The sequence below is a fragment of the Xyrauchen texanus genome, chromosome 41, assembly GCF_025860055.1.
Source record: "Xyrauchen texanus isolate HMW12.3.18 chromosome 41, RBS_HiC_50CHRs, whole genome shotgun sequence".
Taxonomy (NCBI): domain Eukaryota; kingdom Metazoa; phylum Chordata; class Actinopteri; order Cypriniformes; family Catostomidae; genus Xyrauchen; species Xyrauchen texanus.
Genome location: NC_068316.1, coordinates 28,235,511 through 28,260,630, shown reverse-complemented (window position 1 = coordinate 28,260,630; position 25,120 = coordinate 28,235,511). Strand labels below are relative to the sequence as shown.

Genomic DNA, 25,120 nt, shown 5'->3' with positions numbered 1-25,120 from the left:
GGAACTGCGCTTGGATTAGCGTATATACCAGCCATTCCTTTCTCAGATCATCTCGGGCTAAATAAAAGCTCTGAAAACTGTTCTTCCAATGGAATTTTGAAGAAGCTGTACAGTCATGGTAATGTTCAGAATATTTCTTCTATCTCTGAAAAGGTTCCGTACATTAAAATCCTCTTTCGGGGGCCTGGGTAGCTCAGCAAGTAAAGACACTTCTATCAGGAAGACTTGCTGACTTGAGTGAGATTTAAGATTACATTTATTTGATGAATATAAAGCAGAAAAGTAATGTCTCTCTTTGGCGTAGACCCCGTCTGGCGGTCCAAAGAAGTTGTACTCGGAACTGTCATATCCTGCCGGAGATAGGAGGCAGGGGTGAGGAGCCTACCCCCCGTGCAGGACGGGACTTGACTGGTGGTGGTGGGGTGGGGGAGGATGCCGTGTTAGCACACTGAAACCGCAATGTGATAGATTGTGAGCAGACTTATAAAGCAATGGCTTACATGTGATTGGATGGGAATTACCCAGCTAATGGTGTGATGATGTACAGCTGCTAGTCTTCCTGCTAGAACTACGCTGCACTTACATTGACTACCACACCTGGAGTTACTCTAGTCAGGCTTCCTAAGCAACAAATTGGCCTGGTTGCTAGGATGGGTAGAGTCACGCTGGGTTAACGTCCTTGTGGTTGGCATAATGTGGTTCTCGCTCTCAGTAGGGTGCATGGTGAGTTGTGCATGGATGTGCGCATCTTATCACGTGGCTTGTTGAGCACATTACCGTGGAGACATAGCATGCGTGGAGGCTTCACACTATTCTCCACGGTAACGTGCTCAACAAGCCACGTGATAAGATGTGCAAATTGACGTCTCAGACGAGGAGGAAACTAATCATTCGAATTCATCATCCGCCACCCAGATTTAGGCAAGTTACTACACCACCATGAAGACTTAGAGCGCATTGGGAATTGGGCATTAAATTTGGGAGAAAAGAGGAGAAAAAAAAATCTTCTTTCGAACACTCATTTTAAGTGGCGTTTCGGGAACTAGGCAACCACAGTGCATGTAAACACATTTAACCGGAAACTAGCGGGCCGCACTGTTTCAAAGCCGAAGTAGGTCATGAGGCTCAGAGCAAGTAGTCCATAATGGGATTACAGGGTTTCGTATTTGTATGTATCACACTAAAATCATGTTAACACACATAATGTTTAAATCTTGTAGCTGTATTTTTTTATTTTATTACTGAAACTTTGATTTTTGCTTTTTGTAAAAGGGTGCGACCCCATATAAACATGCGTGGACATTGTATTTTGTCTCCACTGTACGCAAAGCATAATTTAAATTAATTTAAACCGACTGATCTCAATTCAGAAGACTCTGTGCTGTCATTAAGGGTTAAACCTTCGATATACGGAGCCATGTGACAAAACAACATGGTGCCGATCACAGCTTTTGAGTCTTTGGGAGAAACACCAACTAAACTACATCTGGTAAGGAAACACCACACTGCTAAACATAATGTACACTAATGTGCACTTCAGTGCATTTTTTTCCCTTAGAAATCCAATATTTACTGTGCTTTACCACACTGAGAATCAATGGGTTCATCCAAAAACTGAAAGGTTTGCTTTTAGAGGCATTTCAAACTGTTCTGAGACCAGAGCAGATAGACAGCACAATGGAGGTCAAGTCATTCACTAAATAGTGAGCAAGTTATAGCTCTCTATGCGGCTAAGTGCATTCAATCCTAAAATTCCACCAAAGTTCAGTTTCAGGCTGCAGATGATGTTTGGATCACTCAACATGTTTGGCAGACATGATACAATGATAATCAGTACATAGATTCAGAATTTATAATGTATCATTTTATTTTAACATGGTTGGTTGTGATTGGATGTTGAATCAGAATGAATTATTTCCAATGAATAACCAACACTCCTGGAAACATAATAAGCAATTTGATTAAAAACATTCTATATATAACATTTCTAAATTTCTTTCTATAGCTTGGCATGATTTTAAACTTCACAACTTAGTCCTCCTGTTCACATATGTGGACATACATTATTAGGAAAATTATTTGCTCTACAAATGCTTTTTTTGTTTTTAATGTTTATTAGGTGCTACTAGTTACGAATGAAAAAGGGAAATGGAAAATGCACACAGCAGTCGTGTTGGGTCTCAGGAGGCTAAATGAAGCTGGAGGGAGTCTAAATAGTTTTTTGTGGAAATCAACATTAAGCCACAAATACCGTTAACTGAGCTTAAGTTGTCCTGAACCCGGAATAGTTATTTAATTCCTTATCTTGTATAAATATTTTGTCAAATCTTTATTAAAAAAAAACATCAAATCATACAGTTTTTTTATTGCAACTTTTAAAAGTTTATTCTTGTGGTTGTTTCTAAACATTGCTTCTGAACGGGAGCATCAGTTAAAATCAGAGATTAGAACAAAAGATTGCATGCGACCATTGTAGCCTCCAGGTCTTTAAAACAAATGACAATAACAACAATGTATTATTCATAAAAATCAGGCATACAACCAGTAACTGAACATTAATGAACAACAGCAGTTTTTATTTTTACAGGAAACCACTTTTATAGTATAAATGTTCTGAAAGAGTTGAATTTGTAATTTCCTAGAAATCGCATTGAAAATGAGAAAGATTACCAATAGAGAGAGCAAGAGAGGTATTAACTCAGAAACAAAAGACTCAATGCAGAGGTAGAGTTCAGTGCACACGGCTAAAACACCACTCGCCTGCCAACTGCCACCTGTCACCTGTCACTATGACTGGAGTTTACTGGGCTGTATCCTCACATGCTCACATCAAATAAATAGTATAATACAATCTTCAAATTCCTTTTGTTAGTCTTTTCATTTCTGAATCCATTTTCCTTCCAGAAAAGACTTTTTTTTTTTACTTTCTCCCTGATTTCAAACAGTTTCCAACACTCTAACAATGTGCAAAGGGGGTTTCATTAAAGCGGCACCATTTCTTCATTGAAATTTGGTAAAACTTCCTTTATCTAGGAAATAAACCAAAACAAAACGCATTGTACAATGTCACGTTTGTCATCACAATCAAGCTGCGTTCAAGTAACCTGGACATCAGTGCGTAGAAATTACATTTTGCATGAAGGCGATTTAAGGTCATTTTTAGGACCAATAAGATTTTCTCCATTCTGACATTTACGGGACAATTAAGCACCCTTCCAATTCTCATTACTGTAATGCAGGAAAAAACTATATCTGATTTAAAATATAACATATTTATACATTGTGATAGTATCTGTTGTATTGACTTAATGCTGATTTTAATAATAAAAATACAGTATTACAGTAGAGGGATACAATGAGATTTAAAAAAAATCATAATACCTGGACACATTACAGTAATTAAAATATTGGCAATGTTGTGCTTAATTGTCATGAAATAATAATAATAATAATAATAATAATAATAATAAAGATTTTAGGGAGATTTTGTATGAAATATATAACCTTTATATGTGTTAGTATTATTTAGCTAACTGGATATTGTATACAAACATACAAAGTGTGCACTAAATGTACGTCAAACTGTTTCTGAAGTTAACGTGTTAAGACATTTTTGGGCATTGGATATAAAATAAAGTAAACAGCTTCCAGACTATGATCAATGTAAAGGTTAACACACACATACCGCCTGATAATAATGGACATTTTGAAAAATTGCTTTTTTCATTGCTGCTAAAAAGTTACAGTAAATGTTAAGCTATTGCAGCAGTTATATTCATGGCAACATAACCTTATGAAATTGCTTCATGTCACTTTTGTGGTGAGGAAAAGCATATTGACCTCATCTGGAAATTCACTTGATAGAAAATGAAAAACATCTTACAAATGAAAGTGATTAAAGAGCACCTATTATGGTTTTTCAAATATGACCTTTCCTGTAGTGTGTTATAGCTGTTTGTGAATGCAAAAAATCTGCAAAGTTTCAAAAATCAAAATGCTGAAACGAGTTGTTAGTAATTCCAGACTTACTTCCTGTACTAAACTACGTAATTTGTTAATATTAAATCCGCCTCTGGTCTTCAACAGCTGCTCGCAAACAGCTTTGACCTGCCCTCAGACGCTACACTTAGCGGTAGACCAATCACAACAGACTGGGACATCTGACCAATCAGAGCAGAGTAGGCTCTCTGAAAGGAGATTAGTATGAATGCTTTAGAAAGGATCATTGAACGAGTCATGTTTGAAACTGTTAAAAAAATGGTAATGCTGCAATTTAAATTCTGAGCAAATTAAAGTTTTTTTCATTTTATTTTTTTACCTTGGATGCATTTAAATCTATTGTATGAGACCTTTAAAACAAAATTAACCATGTTTAAAAACCATAATAGGTGCACTTTAAAAACAAGTGTCAGATCCCAGAAAATATATTTAATCCTGATCAAACAAAGTTTAATATCAAATAAAATTCTTCTGAACCAACACATATTTATATTCTCAGATTTATATACATCATTGTCTAAAGAATTCAGGAATTAAGAAAAGTAAATACTGGTCACATATAAATATTTCAAATCATATTTAAATTTGAAGCATGTTTAAGTATGTACAATTTACAAAACATATTTTTTGGAAGTTCTAATTATTTATTCTCAATGTGTTTCTGAGCCAAGTTTCTCACAGATGAACATCTCAGTCCCTCTTAGCACATGAATCTAATAAAAGAACAAATATTTCAGAAATAACAGGTGGCATAATTCAACAATTGCTGATCTTTTGAACTGGGAAGAACTGATTGTAAAATGGAAAACTAATTTTACAGATAATATTGAGTTTAAGAATGGAAGAGTTCATTTTCATTGTCTAAATCGAAGGCCATATTCCCGCTATATGCAGGTGAAGTACACGGCAGTGGGTACAGCAAGATTTCCTCTCATCTCTACAGTTTTACACATAATAATCATAACGGACAAACAAAATACTACAGTCTGTCCAAATATTTATATCCCCAGTGAAACTATTAGCATGAATCTCACGAAACACTTCAAGAACATGTCTGGGTCATATTTCAATGTTTAAAAAAAACACTGTACTTTATACTTTGCTTAAAATAAACAAAACTATTTTTTGGACCATTCATTTTAATGACAATAAGCACAATGCCCCCTAAATTCTCATTACCGTAATGAGAAAATCTCATTCCCACTACTGTAATGTAATAAAAAAATAAAACAATAACATATTATTTAAATTGTAAAGTATTTATACACTTTGCTAGTATTTTCTACTGCTTTTAATATAATTATTCACGGCTGATAGTTTTAAATAAAAATCATTGTTTTACAGTAATTGTATTACTGTACAGTAAAGAAAATACTGCATTACAGTAATGAGAACCTAATTAGAATAACTTAGAATAATTCAAACAATAAACAAAAAATATTTCAATAACATTTAAGCACATTTCCACCCAAAATTATAATTACTGTAATGAGGAAAAAATGATGTATATATTAGGGGTGTAACCGTTCAAATTTCTTACAATTCGGTTTGTATCACGGTTTTAGGGTCACGGTTTCGGTCCAGTTCGGCATTTGCTATGTTCAGGAAACAAAATATATTATTGCCAAATACAAAGTAAAAATATTCTATTTGGAAACAAACACTTCAAGAGATTTGCCCTCATTACAAATCACCATGGTTTTACTACAGTCACCATAGATTAAACACTGTATTTGTAGAAAAATCATAGTAACCACAAAATTAACATGATTATAATACTATAGTAAAGTCATGGTTACTATATGGAAACTACAGTATTACAGTTGTAAAACAATGGTTAATTGTACCAAAACTATGATTTCTGCTAAGAAATCCATGGTGACTACAGTTCTTGTTATTATAGTCATGGCTACTACAATATTACTATAGTAAAGCCATGGTAAATTTTCATAAGGGTCCTTAACTAAAAAAACTAACTTTCTCTTATTACTAACTCAACATTTTAACCTCATACCTGCATTATTACGCGACATGCATCAACATAAAGTTTCAAATTCAACTCGATGTATATTCAACGTTCAGAATCTGTACATCACTATAGAAAAATAAATGTGCTATTAAAATGAATAAGAGAATGGATGTCGTAACGCGACTCATACGTGATAATCATATGCAGAATTCCCACATCTTCATCAACGGAGTAAGGGCAACATAACTTTGGCTATGAACACCCAAAGACGGAAGGGATTCTGTCTGTGTGCAGTATATATATACCCTCTATATACCTATCATACCTATATCTATATACCCTCACGTGATGTCTGCGTAATTAGCTAATCAAATATCAATGTATTACCGGTATACGGCACTGGCGTCAAGCAATGTCTGCAAACAGTGCCTGTTTTGTCAATGTTTTTTGACCATTGCTGTTTTGATTGACTGCAAAAAGAAAAAGTTCCCAGACCGGAGACTTATATGACACAGGGGCTTCTCTCTTGCGGCTTGTTTTCTCAGCTTGCCATTTTTGCCAACTACACATGCAGAACAGTGATGTCATCAACTGATTCAACATACTTAAAGTTAATAGGACAAATTCTCTCTGTAGCAAGTTGACCCACGTGAAACACATGCGGAGTGTGTCCATCTACAGAGCCATACAGGTGCATTAGCAGAGGTTACAACTGCACATGTCTATTTGCGCTTTATATTCTTCACCAAACTGTATGATCCAGATGCGTTATTAAAATGCATACCGAACCGTGGTTGGCGAACCCTTCGGTTATTTTTTTTTTTTTTACCAAGAACCATTACACCCCTAATATATATTATTTAACTGTATAAATGTACACCATTTGCTAGAATTTCTTTAGATTATATAAGGTTAAATATGACCTAGACATGTTTGTTGCAGGTTTCCTGAGATTGACCCATTAGTCTTGCCTTTATTAACATGAAAATGTTTTCAATCTGAAAGGATGTTTCAGATCCATGTAAAATATCTTCTCCAATCTGTAGCAGGTATTGAACTGAATACAGCACAACACATGTATTTCTTTGAGAATTTACTGGAACTGGGAGTGACACAGCATGTGTATATCAAAGCCGTTTGGTGAAGCAAGGAGAGACACGGGCATAAAATAAGAAATATTGTGTATGTTATACACGTTCATGGTCACTGAGAATGGAATGTCAAACTTCTACTCCAAAACAAAATCACGTGGAGACCCCCCCGGACCACCGCTTGTATTTCTTTTAGTAAATCCTCATCAGTAAAGTAACTTCCATTACTCTTAGCTAATAACACTAAACAGCACCGTCTCGATCAAAAAAAGGAAGAAAAGAGTAAAAAAATAGAATTAAAAATGAAAAATAATTCATCCTATGATGCGCAGTAAGTAGAAATGTCCGACTGTGTTTGGAGTTGTGCATTTTCCTATGAATGAGCATTGTTAAAAACTCATTCAACTTTAATAAACCGTCATTAAGCATGTTATTTAATTTATAATAAGTCTTAAATGAGATCACAAAATGTTAAATAGCAGGATGTATAACTACAGTGGTAAGTTCATAGATTAAACACGTCACAGTCATTTTGTTTGAACAGAAATATTTTAAGGAATACTAAAGCGGTCCCAAGAAGGATTTGGACAGTTCCAGTACATCACACTTAAAAATGACCGAATGACAATTAATTAGATACAAAATATTAGGTGTGTGCAACGCAGCCATTTTCTGTATCTGTATTTGTATCTGTTACTGTCGCACAGTTATCTGTATCTGTCTCTGTATTCAGACAGAACTGAATGTGGGAGGGGCTTAAACCGGAAGAGTGACAAAACAAAACGAAGCACCCATGTATAGTTTTTATAAATAAAATATGCCTTGTATATGCCTATGCATAATAGTAGCCTAATAGAAATAATAATAATTATTAATACTATGAGTATTATTATTAATGTGCTATTATTATTTCATTATATCATTATTGATATATTTTTCTTACCAGATGAAGCTGAATATGTATACTCATGAACTGAGGAATATGTTGTTAACTGAGGCACGAGGTGTCAAGCAATTGTGAAATGTCAAGCACACAGTTTGCAGCAAACATTAAATACAAACATTAAAAGAAATTAGAATACAAATAGGTGCAAGTCCAATAAATATATCAGGAATTGTACACTCGAGGCTGATTTGTGCACACATATTTGAACAATGTGGAGGACATCATTATTTAGTTAAATTACATGTACAGAATTAGCAAAATAGTTGGAAAATAATTATAATAATAGTCTAATAATAATAATAAAGTTACGTTAACATTTTAAAATTGAGTACAGTTTAAAGGGAGGGAAAAAGATTGTGAATGTTTCAGTTTCTTTGTAACAACAGATGCACACTTTATGGAGCATTTCAACTTCTTTTGGATTAAAGTGTTAACCAGATACGTTAATCGGCGATGTGAAAATAATTGTGGTCAACTTTTAGAGGTGAGTGGACGTGATCTGCTGTGAAATCATCACTTCAGGTCAGGAATTGAACATTGCGCTCAGGTTGGTTTATAAATGAATACATGGAAATCAATACGTGTGAATCATGTGATGTGTGATGCATTAATATAGATATTTTAAGGAGTGGGAAATGTATCTGATGTAGTGTCTCAGTTAATGTTACACTTGACAAGCTCCGGAGATGCACAATTAACTGAGACCGCAAACTAACTCGAGACAGCGCCCATACGATCTGAAATGACACCGTGCACTTTTTCATTTTTTAAAGTTTTACACTTTAGTAGGCTACTAATAGTGACTTCACCGACTCATAATTTCGATGTAATTTTGGATATGTTTATTTAAAATGTTGTTTATCCTTGTGCTTCTTGGATAATCAGTCAAACGAATATTGTTTCTATTATTCGGATGAATCTGTTATTCATTTTGAAGTCATTATTTGTGCCTTTCCGAATAAGGTATTCGGCTTCGGGCACATCCCTACAAAATAATATGTAATTAATGTGTGGATTTTTAGTGGATGTATGAAGTCAGTTTCACACAGGTGTCCTAGCAGAGTAACCACAGGTCTAGTTCATCACACTAACTATGGACATGTTGTATGTTTGTCTTTTGTCTTAATTTTGAACAATATTTCCATTGTCAAATACATTTTGGGGCCCACTATATCTAGAGAACATCTTAAGAAGTGGTTGATTTTGGCCATCCTGACTTTTGGCTGTTAGCATACATGTGCCCCCGATGAAATGTTCTAACCATAGATCAAGAAACATGGTGCGAATACCTCCTCACCTAGAATGGCAAACACATATGACACAAAGCTGTTGGGATGCTGTTCCTGTAATTGGGCATCACTTGGAAATTCTCCCTCGTTTATATCCTTTCATCCATGTCCTTCAGTTTTTCGGAACTGTAGCAGCAGTGTCTTTCTCTTTGTCCTCTAAGCCACAGGTTTGAAAGTGATCTTTGTGTGGGTGTCTTGTATGTGCAGCAGCCTTATGACCAGCAAGAACACTCTTCTGAACGAAAGCCACTGGCTCAAGAGTCTTGTGAAGGTACTAAGCACATATGTGTCCTCTTAGAGAATGCTACTTCTGACAATCTCTTCCTCTCTGTCTTTCATGAGAGTCCCCAAAGTCCACTGTTATTAAGATATAATGGCAGGTGACCATCTGACCACTGTAAGGTTATCTGCACTCATGGAGCGCTTCTTGGCTGCTTTTCTCAATTCTTTATATTTGTCGTCACAAAGCCTGGAGATCGCCTGTGAGAAAAATGAGAAGGGTATAAAGATATATATCAACATAAACTCCACTATTCCCTCGAGTAATTTAGGCATGCGCAAGATTCATTTTGAAGGCGTGGAAAGAGCCACGTCAGTTTGAAATCTAGAGGAAATACCAAAAATTGTATTCCCTACAAGCACAACTGGACATTGTCTCTTTGTAATTCTCATGGGTTAATGGATACCTGTCAGAATGTGTTGCAGCAAACGTTCTCAACACTCGTTTTTCCATCATTCCAAATCTAATGTTTGCAACGTTCTCTGATGCGGCATAAACTCTGATTAGTAGGCAAACCAAGCCTCAAAAGTCTAAAAGTATCTATTTACTCACAATATTCCCTACTCAGTACAGGGAAATTTGAATATCATCTCCTGCTTCAACTTGGATCTGGAAAGTTGGTGTGAGTCAACAGTTTTAAACAACAAACTATCTATAATTTTTATTGCCAATATTCTACTCAATATTCTATTTCTATTCTATTCTATTCTATTCTATTCTAGTACAATCATCCAATGTTCATTTTAATCACGGCGTTCCGCAAGGTTCAGTCCTTGGTCCTCTTATTTTCATAATACCTTACAGGGATACATCACCCAAAAATGAAAATTCTCTCATCATTTATTCACCCTCATACAACCACAGATGTGCATAACTTTCTTTCTTCAGCAGAACACAAACAAAGATTTCTGGAAGTCTATTTCAGCTCTGTAGGTCCATAAAATGTAATTAAATGGGTGCCAAATATTTAAAGCACCAAAAAGCACATATAGCCATCATAAAAGTAATCCATACAACTCCAGTGGATTCATTACTGTCTTCTGAAGCACAACGCTAGGTGTAAGGTATAGATACATATTTTGTTTTACAAAAAATTCACAAGGGTCGAGGTCACGCAGCCTCTTGTGTGACATAAGCACGTTGGTAAGATCACGCGAGAACTGATGTGCGAAATATGAAAAAATACTGAAGCGCAGTGTTGTTCACAACAAATGATCATAGATATTCATATATAGACGCCTCATTTGTCTGGTTTGGATATATCAACTGCAGCGCCATCTTGGAACGATCAACAAGGAGAGCTGTTTGAATGCAAGTGAAAGGAGGAGATGCCGAAGACCGAGCTCCTTGCTCAGACCGCTGCATAAACTGTTCCTTTATATTATTAGTCGCAAGCAAGTCCCAAGTCAATTGTCTGATTCCCAGGAAATGCATTTACTGATAAAATGTGTACCTTAAATGCACTTTAAATTGACTTGAGGGACACAGAGGGACTGAACCCCCCCTCTCACGGATCACTGATGGAGGAGCTAGCCATGCAACACCAAGCACGCACACACCATTATAGGCCTGGTCTTGTCAGGACTGTAATTGGCCAGCATCAAGGCTGGATGTTGGAAAAGAGACACATGGGAATTCAGGCGAGGTAATTACTACTGAACCAACAGATAAACCTAACATATCATGATATTCCCTGTTTTTTTCCTCATATTTTCCTAGGACAATGTTAGTTAGGGATGGATCATGATGGCTGACTAGTCAGTCAACAACCGACTAGTCCATTAGTGAGTTTTTCTATATAGTTGTGATATTTTTAGCAGATGAGTTTTAATAAGCACGATGGCAGCGTGCTTTAGCTTTAGCTTTAGCTTTTTGCTAACCCCCATTTGACTTCTCGTTTAGGTAACCCACTAGTTGATTTTGAAAACATGTCGTTTTGCACATTCCTAGTAGGCTGCCAATATATTAAACTTTATTGAAAACCTTGAAACCATAGGCCACTGGGATGTCAATGAGATCTTGAGTGACAATCGGACATACAGTAAATATCCTGAGCTAATGATCTGGAGTGGTACTGGCCCTCACCTCCAGTTTCTGGGCCTTGTCTCTGCTGAGAGGCTCCAGGGGGAAGCTGAGGTTGTTCGCCTCCGAGAGTGAACGCAAGTCGAAGTAATACTTGGCATAGACGCTGGATGGAACATTAATATTGAACTGCAGCAGCTCTAGAAACTGCCGCTCCAACTCGTTCCTGAAAAACAGAGAGAAGGCAATAAGCTTTGCATATGTTACCTAGACGTTTGTAAGTGGGAGGTTATAAATTAAAAAGAAATCTTGGCGGTTTTGCTTTACAAAGACTTTCACATTTGGCATCCTTAAAAGAATAGTTTGCCCAAAAATGAAAATCCGGTCATCATTTAATCACCCTAACCTTTTTCCAAATCTGTATGACTTGTGCATGATATGTAAATTCTTCTGAAGCCGTAGTGCTCTTTTGGTGCCTTTTTGGAATTTGACAGTTCCACTCCCTATTCACTTACATTATATGAAAAAGAGCGACCAGGATATTCTTCAAAATTTCTCTTCTTCAAAAATGGTAGAAAGTAACAGCGGTTTGGAACTCGAGGGTGAGTAAATGATGACATAATTTTCACATCTGGGTGAAACATCTCTTTAAATGCTAAAGATAAATGTACAAAGAAACAAAGAACATAAAAACAGCAATGTGTTTTCATTTCAAGCATAACCCTGACAAGAAACAAATGACTAGTCTTGATCATCCATTCTTGTTAAAAGCTTCCTGTATACATTTCTCACCACTTATTAAAGTCCTCACAGTTCAAAATAAATACAATCCTATTGTCAACCCAACCACGTAATTATTTCCACTCAAGCAGAAACCAACCAGCTAAATATAGCTAGCAGTGCGTTCTCTGACAAACACCCACAAAAACACTCTTTGGTCCTCTCTCTTCTGTGGTGCACTCTGAGGACAATTTGACTGTCATCATTGTCACTGGAGTCTTAAAGTAACCATGTACTCCACAGGGGTCAAGAGGGCACACAGGACAACATGTTGAAAGTTTGAGGTATCCCCCTTCCCATTGTCAAGACTCATTTCACAGGTCTTGTTTCTGTGCCTTGGGGATTTGATATATGCAACATCTTATTCTTCAGGTTATAGATGCCGCTGAATATTGGAAAAGCATCATTAATATCAGTCCGGTAACAAATGCAAAATGTTTTTGAGGTTAACTCAAGCTCTGTGTTTAGCCCAGATGCTTTGCTGTTTGATTATTGTAATTATTTTTATTTTATTATTTTAATTTTGATCATTCTTGCCCTGAAAGTTTGGTAGGATTAATCAATCAAAGTATCAGTACTGTACACACACACACACACACACACACACACACACACACACACACTCACATGTCTTCGACGGTGATGTCTTTGAGGATCTGGCAGTAGTCGACGTTCCACACGGCCTGATCATCCCACACCTTTGATGCCAACAGGATGGCACCCAACACAATCCTCTTCCAGTTAGCAGGACAAATGTCAATCTCTGCATATGTTAATAATCTCTCCAAATACACCTGAGAGAGACATAAAGAGAGACATAGAGAGAGATATAGAGAGATATAGAGAGAGAGACATAGAGAAAGAGACATAGAGAAAGAGAGAGAGAGACATAGAGAGAGACATAGAGAGAGAGAGACAGAGAAGGAGAGAGAGAGAGAGAGAGACATATAGAGAGAGACATAAAAAGAGCGAGAGAGAGAGAGAGAGAGAGAGAGAGAGAGAGAGAGAGAGAGAGAGAGAGAGAGAGAGAGAAAGCACTTTACAAACTTTAAATTTCATCCCACAAAGATTATCATAAGTACAACATAAAGGAGATTTGTTTTGTAGTGTGTGATTTAACATATATAAATGTAACAAAGTGCTGGTGCTTTCTTTAACAGATCATAATCTCTCTATAACAGCTTTAATATTAAATGCTTGTTTTCAGATTCTGGTGTCTGAACCTTGCGTTTCTGTTTTTGGAGTGAGGTTATTGCAGTGTCACTGCAAATATCTGATTGCTGTGAGACTGACACACAGGTCAGGGGACGTACATGCCGAAAGACAATCACACACATACACCGACCAACACAAACATCTGATGCCCCACCACAGTCAAACTGCAAACCAAACACAGTGAGGTTTTAGAAAGAATACTCACTGCACGATAAATCCATGCACCATGTATGTTTCGGCCAGTGGACGCCTTAAATAATGAACCAACCTTGGCTTGGGATCTTGGCTTTCATGCATCTATAATCGGAAGATTTTCCCTGCTCGTTGCACAACATATTTCTTAACACACCTTTGGTAAAGAGTAAGCGGCAGGGTAAATTAAAGGGGGTCACACACTAGATGCATCTGGCGGATGACATGGCACATTTCTAAAATTCAAAACAATAATTTTCTACGAAGGTATGCACACTGCCATTGCCACTCCCGGAAACTGCTCAAAATTCTCATACAGTTTTCCATTAAATTCGACCCAAATCATAATAAAAGAACAAAAAACTATTATCTCTAGCCATCACTGGGTGACCTATTGTGAACATGTACTGTATCTTTCATAGAGCCTACACAATGTACTTTCAGTTACAAGTATGTCATTTTGTGGTTTGACAGCTTGAATGTAAGACCAATTTCAGGCTACATTCAAAGAAATTGCATGATAAATGTCAACATTTCTAATTGTTCAGTTTGTGCAGTGACAACAGTTTCATACACTAACCTGCAAACTCATCAATGTCTCTTTGTTCATTCTTTAAGTACAAAAACATTCAGAACTTTGGACTGCTATCTTCTGCGCCGCATCATTTCATCTTCATGTGATACCGGTGCATTTTCTGACCGCGACCTTACCTTAAGTATGACCAAAGGTAACAGTGATGCTTGTCTTAGCAAACCACTAATAATGTTCCCTTGTCAAGTGTTTGAATTGAGAGCCAGTGTTCTGTTGACGTTGTGTGTGACAGTATGTGATAGCTATGGGTGTCTCTAGCATTCCTGAACATTGCTGATGGATGTAGGCGAACAAAGGCATCCTTATAAAAAGACAAACGCATGATGTATGTGATGAAAAGGAGAATGTTTAGAAACACAAATACTATGCAGCTTGAATGCACACATACATACTCAACAGGGAGTAAGAATGTCAAATAAAATGTATTCACACCACACTGAAAGAAATCCAATAACAGGCCAAACCTGCCATATTTGTTTGTAGCGAGTGTTACAATGAAATCACACATTTAATTGGTTTCTCTGCATCTGTGGCTTCTGCTCACACGTGGGCAGCTGTATGTTAAATACGTATGTCTGAATGTTGTGGGCAGCGAGAGCTACCCTTCTGTGCTCGGCTGAACTTTATATTTTATCTATTGATTCACCGCCTGCTGTCCATAGAATACATTAACAACGTATAAATGGGACAGTGGTCAGCACATTCCAGAAATGACTAACTTGGAAAGACCAATCTGGAAGCTATTTAAAAATACACCGAATACAAAGCAACACACATTCACATACATTTTGAGACATTAATAACTGAACATGTCATTTTGAACAACAGGCTGTAATTTAAGTAGAACATCAGCATATGTCTATTGAAAATAAACAACAAGACCCTAAATATATCATACATCAAGAAGAAGAATGAAACTTTAACAAGCTTTGTTGAATTTTCCTCAAAATGATAAGCGATTGGGGAAATTGATTTGATCTATGTCTGGGTTAATGTACTATATTTACACTCACCTAAAGGATTATTAGGAACACCATACTAATACTGTGTTTGACCCCCTTTCGCCTTCAGAACTGCCTTAATTCTACGTGGCATTGATTCAACAAGGTGCTGAAAGCATTCTTTAGAAATGTTGGCCCATATTGATAGGATAGCATCTTGCAGTTGATGGAGATTTGTGGGATGCACATCCAGGGCACGAAGCTCCCGTTCCACCACATCCCAAAGATGCTCTATTGGGTTGAGCTCTGGTGACTGTGTGGGCCATTTTAGTACAGTGAACTCATTGTCATGTTCAAGAAACCAATTTGAAATGATTCGAGCTTTGTGACATGGTGCATTATCCTGCTGGAAGTAGCCATCAGAGGATGGGTACATGGTGGCCATAAAGGGATGGACATGGTCAGAAACAATGCTCAGGTAGGCCGTGGCATTTAAACGATGCCCAATTGGCACTAAGGGGCCTAAAGTGTGCCAAGAAAACATCCCCAACACCATTACACCACCACCAGCCTGCACAGTGGTAAAAAGGCAAGATGGATCCATGTTCTCATTCTGTTTACGCCAAATTCTGACTCTACCATCTGAATGTCTCAACAGAAATCGAGACTCATCAGACCAGGCAACATTTTTCCAGTCTTCAACTGTCCAATTTTGGTGAGCTCTTGCAAATTGTAGCCTCTTTTTCCTATTTGTAGTGGAGATGAGTGGTACCCGTTGGGGTCTTCTGCTGTTGTAGCCCATCCGCCTCAAGGTTGTGCGTGTTGTGGCTTCACAAATGCTTTGCTGCATACCTCGGTTGTAACGAGTGGTTATTTCAAGGCAAGGTTGCTCTTCTATCAGCTTGAATCAGTCGGCCCATTCTCCTCTGACCTCTAGCATCAACAAGGCATTTTCGCCCACAGGACTGCCGCATACTGGATGTTTTTCCCTTTTCACACCATTCTTTGTAAACCCTAGAAATGGTTGTGCGTGAAAATCCCAGTAACTGAGCAGATTGAGAAATACTCAGACCGGCCCGTCTGGCACCAACAACCATGCCACGCTCAAAATTGCTTAAATCACCTTTCTTTCCCATTCTGACATTCAGTTTGGAGTTCAGGAGATTGTCTTGACCAGGACCACACCCCTAAATGCATTGAAGCAACTGCCATGTGATTGGTTGATTAGATAATTGCATTAATGAGAAATTGAACAGGTGTTCCTAATAATCGTTTAGGTGAGTGTATGTATTTATTTATTTCAATCAAGTGTATTTAAATTCATTTGTGCATGTCAGAACATCAGTAGGTCTGTAGTTTTTATGTCTCCAAATAAGATGCACATAAAATAGTTTATTGAACCGAGTTCAGTATAGTAACTGTTTGACTTTTGATTCTTGGGTATTATTTTTTATATAAGAAGTAACAAACATTGGCTACATGTGATATACATATATACATATATACATATATATATATATATATATATATATATATATATATATATATATATACACATACACTGTATTTAAATATGTTCCACTTTTGGCCGATACATGCCAGTCTATTGCATACTGTGGCAACTCAAAAACAAACACAAAGACAATGTTAAGCTTCATTTAACGAACCAAATAGCTTTCAGCAGTGTTTGATATAATGGAAAGTGATTTTCTAGTACCACATTAGCAATTTATCATGATTAATCAAGGATAAGATGTTGGAATGAAGGCTGCTGGAAATGGGGTCTGTCTAGATTTGATCAAAAATGATGGTGCTGTTTTTTACATCAGTAATGTCCTGACTATACTTTGTGATCAGTTGAATGCCACATTGGTGAATTTGGCAAAAGCCCTAAAACAGAAAATTAATCTTCATAATAGCAATCATTTGTTTGTCAATTAATTGTCAATTTCATAATCGTGACAGCCCAATATAGGTCGAAAAATTAATCTGGGCCAAAGCCAAAACTTAGCTATTATATCTTCTAAACTATATGAAAAATTTTGCATAGTGAGGATGTCTTCAAATATAATGACATGAATAGTTTTCATTTATCACTTAATGTCATTCAAAGTCCAGTAAACTTTAAAAAAATAAGCTAAATCAATATTTGGTGTGACCACTTAAGAGACCAAATCTCTTAGATATGGACACAGTTTTCTTGGTTTTTCGCAGAAACTTTGTTTGTCTCAATTGCTTCTGTCTCTTCATGTAATCTCAGACTGACACGATGTTCAGTGGGGGGCTCTGTGGGGGCCATGACATCTGTTGCAGGGCTCCCTGTTCTTCTATTCTAATCTTTTCTATTTGCAAGAGGAACATTTGGGAGTCTAACATTTATATTTCCTATTGACACACTAAAGCTGAAGATATAAATAACCATTTTAAGACAAATGTTTCTTTGACACATCTCATGTGACTCAGACTTTTGCAAAGTACTGAACGTTTTGTTTCCGCTATTCCTTGTAAGTCTGCAAACACCATGCCAACAAATTACCTAGAGTACTTAGTAATGAAATGACTTTGCCCAAATATATTGCTCTTTCAAAATTGACAATTTAGTTCATTTCCTCCACTTTTCCAAACTGTTTAGACCCAAATAATTGCAGCTTGTGGCAATATTCTTGTTTTATGTTTAAAACAGAGATCTCATTTAGCAGCTATAAAATTATATGCATAAAAATACCATTCTGACTATTGTACATTCACAACCCACAGATCTTATTTCACAAAATGTGTCATGACAACACTTGACATCAAAGCGACTCTAATTGTCTACATCAAAATCAAAATGTATTTGGATGAATACATTTGCCATTGACACATTTACTCTACTTTTGACCTTAAAAATAAAAAAATACATGAAACCTTAATAATTCAAGAGATAAACCAATCGGTGGAGTGGAGATTGAAAGCTAGCCAGTAGAATCAAGGACCTCATGGCGATCTCTTCACTGTGTACAATGACTCATATTTTCCCTTCAATTATGAAAGCACCAGTGACAGGCGGTCAGAATAAACCAGTATCTCTCCACCTGTTGCCCCCTGTAGGTCAAGGAACAGACTCGGTCTGTCTCAATCTACATTTAGCAACATCACAATGACACACAAACTGTCTGTCTGAGAAGTATTAGTTCACTGATAAACATCCTTTGTAATGCGAGTCAAACTCAGAGATCCCTAAACGAAAGAGATCTTTGCTTAATAAAAACAGCACTTCTATTAGTTTCACAAAGCCTTTTGATTATTATCTTACAGTCCACTTTTACAGCTGTACCTCCATACTTTCCCTTAAGCCCATGGCTGGCATTCACAGCCCAAGGATATGTCTAGAACTTGCTTTATGACACCTCATTAAGTTATTTGGCTGATAAAATTAGAATAAATGAGCCTTTAAAAGAAGGACTTCATTACGGCTGAGGTACAGTAACCACCAAGACATCTGCTCGGCTCAGCACCCGCTTATAAAGAGATAAATATGGCAATTATTTTTACCTCTGTGACAGTAAATCTACTTCAGTGATAGTAAACCCTATTTTAACTCGTGCTACCAGGTCCTCAGAATTTCCAAACGTTCCGCCAGCCAATTGAAAATGACAAAGCTGAGTATGATTTCATTGGATGACCATTAAGTCACATGACTAGTCACTCACCAGTGTAACTATGGCACACTCTGCTGTTAGCTGGGCGGCACTGAACAGCGTACGGACAAATCGGTAGATCTGTTTCTGTTCAGGGTCATGCTTGTTATAATCCGATGGCACTTCCGATTTCTGCAGGAAAAAGTCAGGCAGTTTGAGAACAATGAAGGGTATTTCTTCAACTGCAGGGGTAAAACTTATACATTTTCATCTTTTGTCTTATTGTTATATGTAAGGCAATTTATTATTATTATTTGTTAAACTTTAGCTGTTTTACTGTTAAATGCATACCATGGGTCTATACTGACCTCATTCCACCCCTTTACCTCATCCATTTTTATGTCATGCATTTTTACCCAAATTACAGTTGTGGAGTCAACCTAATAAACTTTTTAACCAATGAGACAACAGAATATTTTTATTTGCATTTCCAATCAAGCAGCAATTGTCAAATTATCCAAAAAGTGTGGAAATGGCAAGAAATCAGTCAGCTATTCTGTTTACAAAATATTTGAGATGTTATTTCCACAACAGGTTGCTATTAAATCATCATATAATTAGATATGTGGTATAAATGACATGTGGTAGGAATTTTTTAGTTTCAGAAAAAAAAATTCAGAACACTTCTTTGACGTTTGTATATTCACTTTTAGACATTTTTAATACAAATTACTTCTAAAAGTATGAAAAATGATTTTTAAGGGAGCTTAAATGTCTTGAAGTCCACAGAAAAAAAACAAATGCCCATAGTTGAAGAAGTAAAAGCAGTAAAAGACTTACTGAAAGTGGATGAAGTTTTTCATCAAAAATGTCTAACAGCATTCGCCCGTCCACATTTCTGAAAGAAGAGGGGTTAACAGATATTAGATTAGGAAGAACTGGTACTTATTGACTGTCTAAGCTGTATTTGTATAATGCATTCAAAAACAATATTCTTTGAATGTTGGCTCAAAAAAACCTTGTCTGAAATTAAAAAAAATATCTTTAAAAAGTCTTGAAGCTTGATTTAATAGTTTTTTTCTGTACAGACAGACAGGCAGACAGACAACAGCCCTCACTGACATGAGCCAAATCAAAGAGATACAAAAAGTGTGCCAAAGAAAAGCTCAGTGACTAAAAAAACTGACAATGCATTATGCATTTATGCATTAAATAGAAGCCACATATTATCCCACTTATACCATGATCACTTGCAAGCATTGAAAAGTTAAAGCTGTCATTGATTTTTGCAGTGCAAATTTCAACAGTAAGAACAATAACGGTTAACTTTATCTACGGGTAGTTACATCTAGAGTTCTTGCCGTTCTACTGTGAAAGTGAAAGTAAATAGGAACCATATGTGACTTTCAGATGTAAAAGCAAAAGTGTAAATTTAAAAAAGGACTTTAATTCTATTTCTCACCCACACCTATCATATTTGCTTTTGAAGATATAGATTTAAATACTAGATGCCATATTAATTACTTTATGTTTGCTTAATGTGATTTTTGGAGCTAGAAGGGTCTGGCCACCATTCACTTGAATTTTAAGAATCTACAGAGCTGACATAAATCTTTGTTCGTGTTCTTCTGAAGAAATACACATCTGGGATGGCATAAGGGTGAGAAAATTATAGGACAAGTTTTGGGTAACCTATCCCTTTAAGGCTGAAAAATGTATTGAATTAATATGAAATGCAGTTACTAAACTGCAAAAGGCTGTGTTTTATAAAAATGTCTTGGTTACGACTGTAACCTTGGTTCCCTAAAAGGAGAAAATGAGACAGAGTCAGTAGCTGAGGCTATGGTAGTGCCGATCACTGAAACCCTATAAAATCACGCTAAGTCGGTCACTTTGACACTGCTTCAGTAGCTGATGCTTTGGGAGCCTATACCTTAACGCAGTGCTACTAATTTACATGCATGAAAGCAATGCCCACTAGCCAACAGGGAAGGAATGTAGAGCAGAAGAGAGAGGACGACATGGTCAAAACCAGTCTGTCAACATAAGCGATGACATTAGCCATGCAGAGTAGTGAAAAGTTGATATATCAACCCTCTTTCGCAGCCAAGATCTGGAAAGTGTGGGAGGAAAACTGAAAGTTATAGAACCTGGCAAAGGTGTTACGGGAAGCCCAGCATGCAAATGCTATCTAAGGACACACACTATGCCCATGCCCAGGAAGACTATGCCCATGCCCATTGTCCTGATGGAATGGGGCTTAACACTCAAGGGACACTGTATGCCTCTTGATTCGTAGGCGAGCTCAACAGCATCCATAACCCAGTGAAAAAATCTTTGCAGATGGCCAAACCCTTTAAATGGCCTCCAAAGCACATAAAGAGCTGTTCAAACAGCCTTAATTCACTCAGTTGGTTCATGTACATTCATAATGCCCTCACAGGTCAGAGCATGTGCAACCTTATAGCCTCAGACTAAAAAGTTTGTAGGGTAACAACCTGGGCCCTTAAGAGGTTTGCCAGCACTTTGGGCACATTACCAACCCTGGTGCTTGAGAACAGCTTTAGAAAGGGCCCCAACACATTTGAATGAAGCCAAAGAGAGTAGAAGCACAATCTTCAAAGAGAGTTTGCGTAGGCTTATCGCCTCTAGTGGCTCAAAGGGAGGAACCCGGGAATGCAGTGGGGCGAGAGGGTCTCAGCCACTTTGCAACATGCATAAACTCCTTGACGAGGGTGTTTGCTGGTCGCTATTGCAGCGATATACACCAAGCGTGGATGGAGTAAGTCCTGTATCCAAACACTCTTGCAAAAAGCAAAGTATCGTCTGCACGGGGCAAATTTCTGGCTCGTCACAAAGGGATGAACGCCAGTCAGCACTTGACAATGGTACAAAATATGTTGGTGCACAACTTGAACTGAGAAAGGCCTTAAAATAACTTAATCACCTTAAAAGTCTGAAGCAGCATGAAACAATAAAGCCCCTGCATTTGCTGACAGGAGAAGCAGCCGTTTAAATTTAAGGCTTTCAGATTCCCGTAAGCAACTAATGGCTTGCACTCACATCACATGCACTTTGGAAGCAGTCATGGCTTCAACCCCCACCAGTCCAGAGAGTAAGGCTTGCTCCTTCAACAATGAATTTACTTCTGAAAATGATAATGACCAGGTGTACATGTGCTGTGGCTCCTCATGTGGCTACAGCAGGAAAGGAAATCTCACAACAAGATTATGCTGAAACCTCTGAGCACAAATGATACAGAGTTATTTGACATTGAAGAAGAAGAAGAGGCAGACATAAGGATTATCCCTGATCACTTCTCAAGGAAATTTCCCACAGAGGAGCATCCAACAGCTCTACCAGCTCTGGAACCAAAGCCTGTTGAGCTACTTCAGGGCAACGCTGTTAGCCTGTCCTCCTGAACATTACACAGCACTTAGAGTAGCAATCGGACAGGAGGGAATGCATATTTGCGTTTCCCTGAGCTAGGGTTTCCAAGCCCATCAGAGCCTAGGCCACAACTGCAGTGTTGTCTGTGCAGATCTGACTGAGTCAGACCAATTTATCCGTCTGTGATGATGCAAAGCGCCATCTGTCAATGAGACTGGTTTGATTGATATAGGTTTCAGAGATCAGCACTTCCTGTGAGGAGCTACCATAGCGTAAGATACAGACGAAGCATCGAAGTGACTGACTTGTAAGTGAACAGTCCTTTCACAGTGATCGAGTGATGCCCTCTAACGGGTGTGTGCTGAGCAGCACCGTAATATTAGATGACGTTTATCTTACAATTAAAATAGTCTTGCCTAGTTTCTCCAGACAGCAAAAGATGCCTTTGATGGGTCCAGGTTTTTCCAAACCATCATTTCCTTACAAGCCTTAGGGGTGAGTTAAAGGTGCATTTAAAATGACCTGCTGGTTGGGCTAATACTGGGGTGACGAACACTGGTTCATCAGACTTGCTACACTATTTTCACATCCCTAGGTAGTTTAAACAGAGGCATAAACTCTCTCATTGTCTCATTAAGGCGGACAGCAGTGTGGGTGCAGTAAAATCAAACAGTGATTAAAAGTGACTGGAACTACCTTTGCATTAAACATTTTTTTATTACATATGCACTCCAGCCAATAAGAATGTAGTATTTGAATAGACCATGGTATAAATATATTTGCAGCCCTATATACTATAATTGCATGAATAATTGGCTTCTGAAGTTGAGTACTTCTGCAAGAAACTGCTGCACTGGAGACGGCACTTCAAAACTTGGCTGGTGCCACTTTGAAATAAACCCCAAAGCTACTCATATACACACATCATGTCTGTGAACCTCCAGACAGGAGGACAATCGATCCTTCTCTCACACACAGTGCAGCATATGTGCTTCAGTTCTACAGAGAGTGTTATTTCAACCCCAGAGTCCAGTCCCATTTAAAAACTCAAGCCTGTCGGTTTAAAGTGTGACACACTGAAACGGCACTCTGCTGGACTCCACAACTCCATTTAGCAGGACCAAATGAAAAACGATTTTCTTGCTGTGCCATTCAAACTGTTTAAAAACTCAAACACACATGGAAATCATACCTGTTCTTTATGTGGTAGTATATTGCAAGGGTGACACTGTGAACAGAAGAAATAGGGGAAATTTATATGATGTAATAATCAATATGATGATGCAACATTAATTCAAGTTAAAGGACTAGTGGGGCAATTGTGACGCTAGAATTATACCCAGATTATATATGGATATTTCACATTTGATCTACTGGATTCAGTGCATCAGTGAATCACATGAAAACATGACAAAGTCATATTTCTCACACAATCTTATTTCTCACACAATCTTATTTGTAGTATTTTTTTACTACTATTTTTTACTTTTAGATGGAAATCATGGTTTGGATACATTTAACCATGGTTTTACTACAGTAAAAGTTTAATTATAGTTATATTTTAGTGACCGTGAATGTAATAACCATGGGTAATTTTGTGGTTACTATGGATTTACTTCAAATACCATGGCTAAACAATGGTAATTTTGTAAGGGTTTATTTGTGGCACGTGTTCTTAACAGGTTTTGTGAGATTCACCGGCATACACAGTGCAATGGCAAAATGTACTTTTACAGCAATATTACAAAGCATCATTAATTGGTAAATCATGGCATATCAGTGATGCAATTATTTTGATATGTAACATATACCATTTATTTGTGCTCAATTCAATTTTACAAGTGATTTGTTGGGGGTTTGAGTACCATTTGATAGTATATTTGAGGTTGGGTTGACTGACGGTGCTGTCGTCTAGGAAAATCGTAGAACAGGAGCTGTACTTGCGTCTCACTGGACCAGACGGATGTTGCTGAAAGACAAGGACAAACAAAATTCACTCACTCACTCACTCACTCACTCACTCACTCACTCACTCACTCACTCACTCATTTCTACTTGAATGATTCTTGCTTAATGTGTTTGAGTGTGTGAGTGTGTGTATTCCATTTCTGTACAATGACAATACACGGCACAATATAATTACAAATATAACTTGCAAAGAATTTTATAGCAAGATATAATAAGCAACACATCATTACAATAATGCAAATACATAATTACAATATCAAAACAATTACAATATCACTATTTAAAGGAAAACAAATAAGAGCAATATGAGCTGAAATACATTACCTTTGACTCCGCAATGTTTGTTAACTTGCAAAATAATACAAGATATTAAAATAGGGATAAAACTTAAGCTATTCATTGAAAAGATAGTATGAATAGCAGGCAGTTATGAAATTAAGGATATCAAGCCATGCATATTAAATCATATGTAGAATGAAAGATACAAGACATATAATGCTGCAACACAAGCTCCAAGACTCATGCTCATGCTCGTGCATTCTTGTCCGGTGGTTAAGCAATTGGATTAGTTCTGTGAGTGCTGTGAGACTTCAGGAAATGTTTTCATTTCAGGCACTAGTACTAGTAGAAGCACTCTATTGGAACAAACCTCACCACGGATTTCATAACTGGTTGTACTTACATGGTTGACATACAGACTTTTCCTTTTTTCCCGAACTGAAAAGAGAAATGGGTGATTAACAACACTAAAACAACACTCGGTGTAGTTTATTAGCGCAAGGGCCGAGGATAAGAGACACAATTAAAGTGGCGCCAATAATAACAG

The 25,120-nt window shown here is 37.2% G+C and overlaps 1 protein-coding gene across 1 annotated transcript in view; it reads right to left on the bottom strand.

Moving 5' to 3' along the window:
* Nucleotides 1-2,043: 2,043 nt before the first annotated feature.
* LOC127634550 (cyclin-Y) overlaps nucleotides 2,044-25,120 on the bottom strand; it is a 73,616-nt gene continuing 50,539 nt past the window's right edge. Inside the window, exons 3-10 of the mRNA XM_052114158.1 lie at nucleotides 24,977-25,011; nucleotides 24,192-24,295; nucleotides 23,519-23,554; nucleotides 19,777-19,834; nucleotides 19,009-19,128; nucleotides 13,004-13,170; nucleotides 11,660-11,822; nucleotides 2,044-9,774 (exon numbers count right to left, since the gene is read on the bottom strand). Coding sequence (XP_051970118.1) covers nucleotides 9,658-9,774; nucleotides 11,660-11,822; nucleotides 13,004-13,170; nucleotides 19,009-19,128; nucleotides 19,777-19,834; nucleotides 23,519-23,554; nucleotides 24,192-24,295; nucleotides 24,977-25,011 — 800 coding nt within the window. The 3' untranslated portion in view covers nucleotides 2,044-9,657. The remainder of the gene's footprint in view (nucleotides 9,775-11,659; nucleotides 11,823-13,003; nucleotides 13,171-19,008; nucleotides 19,129-19,776; nucleotides 19,835-23,518; nucleotides 23,555-24,191; nucleotides 24,296-24,976; nucleotides 25,012-25,120) is intronic.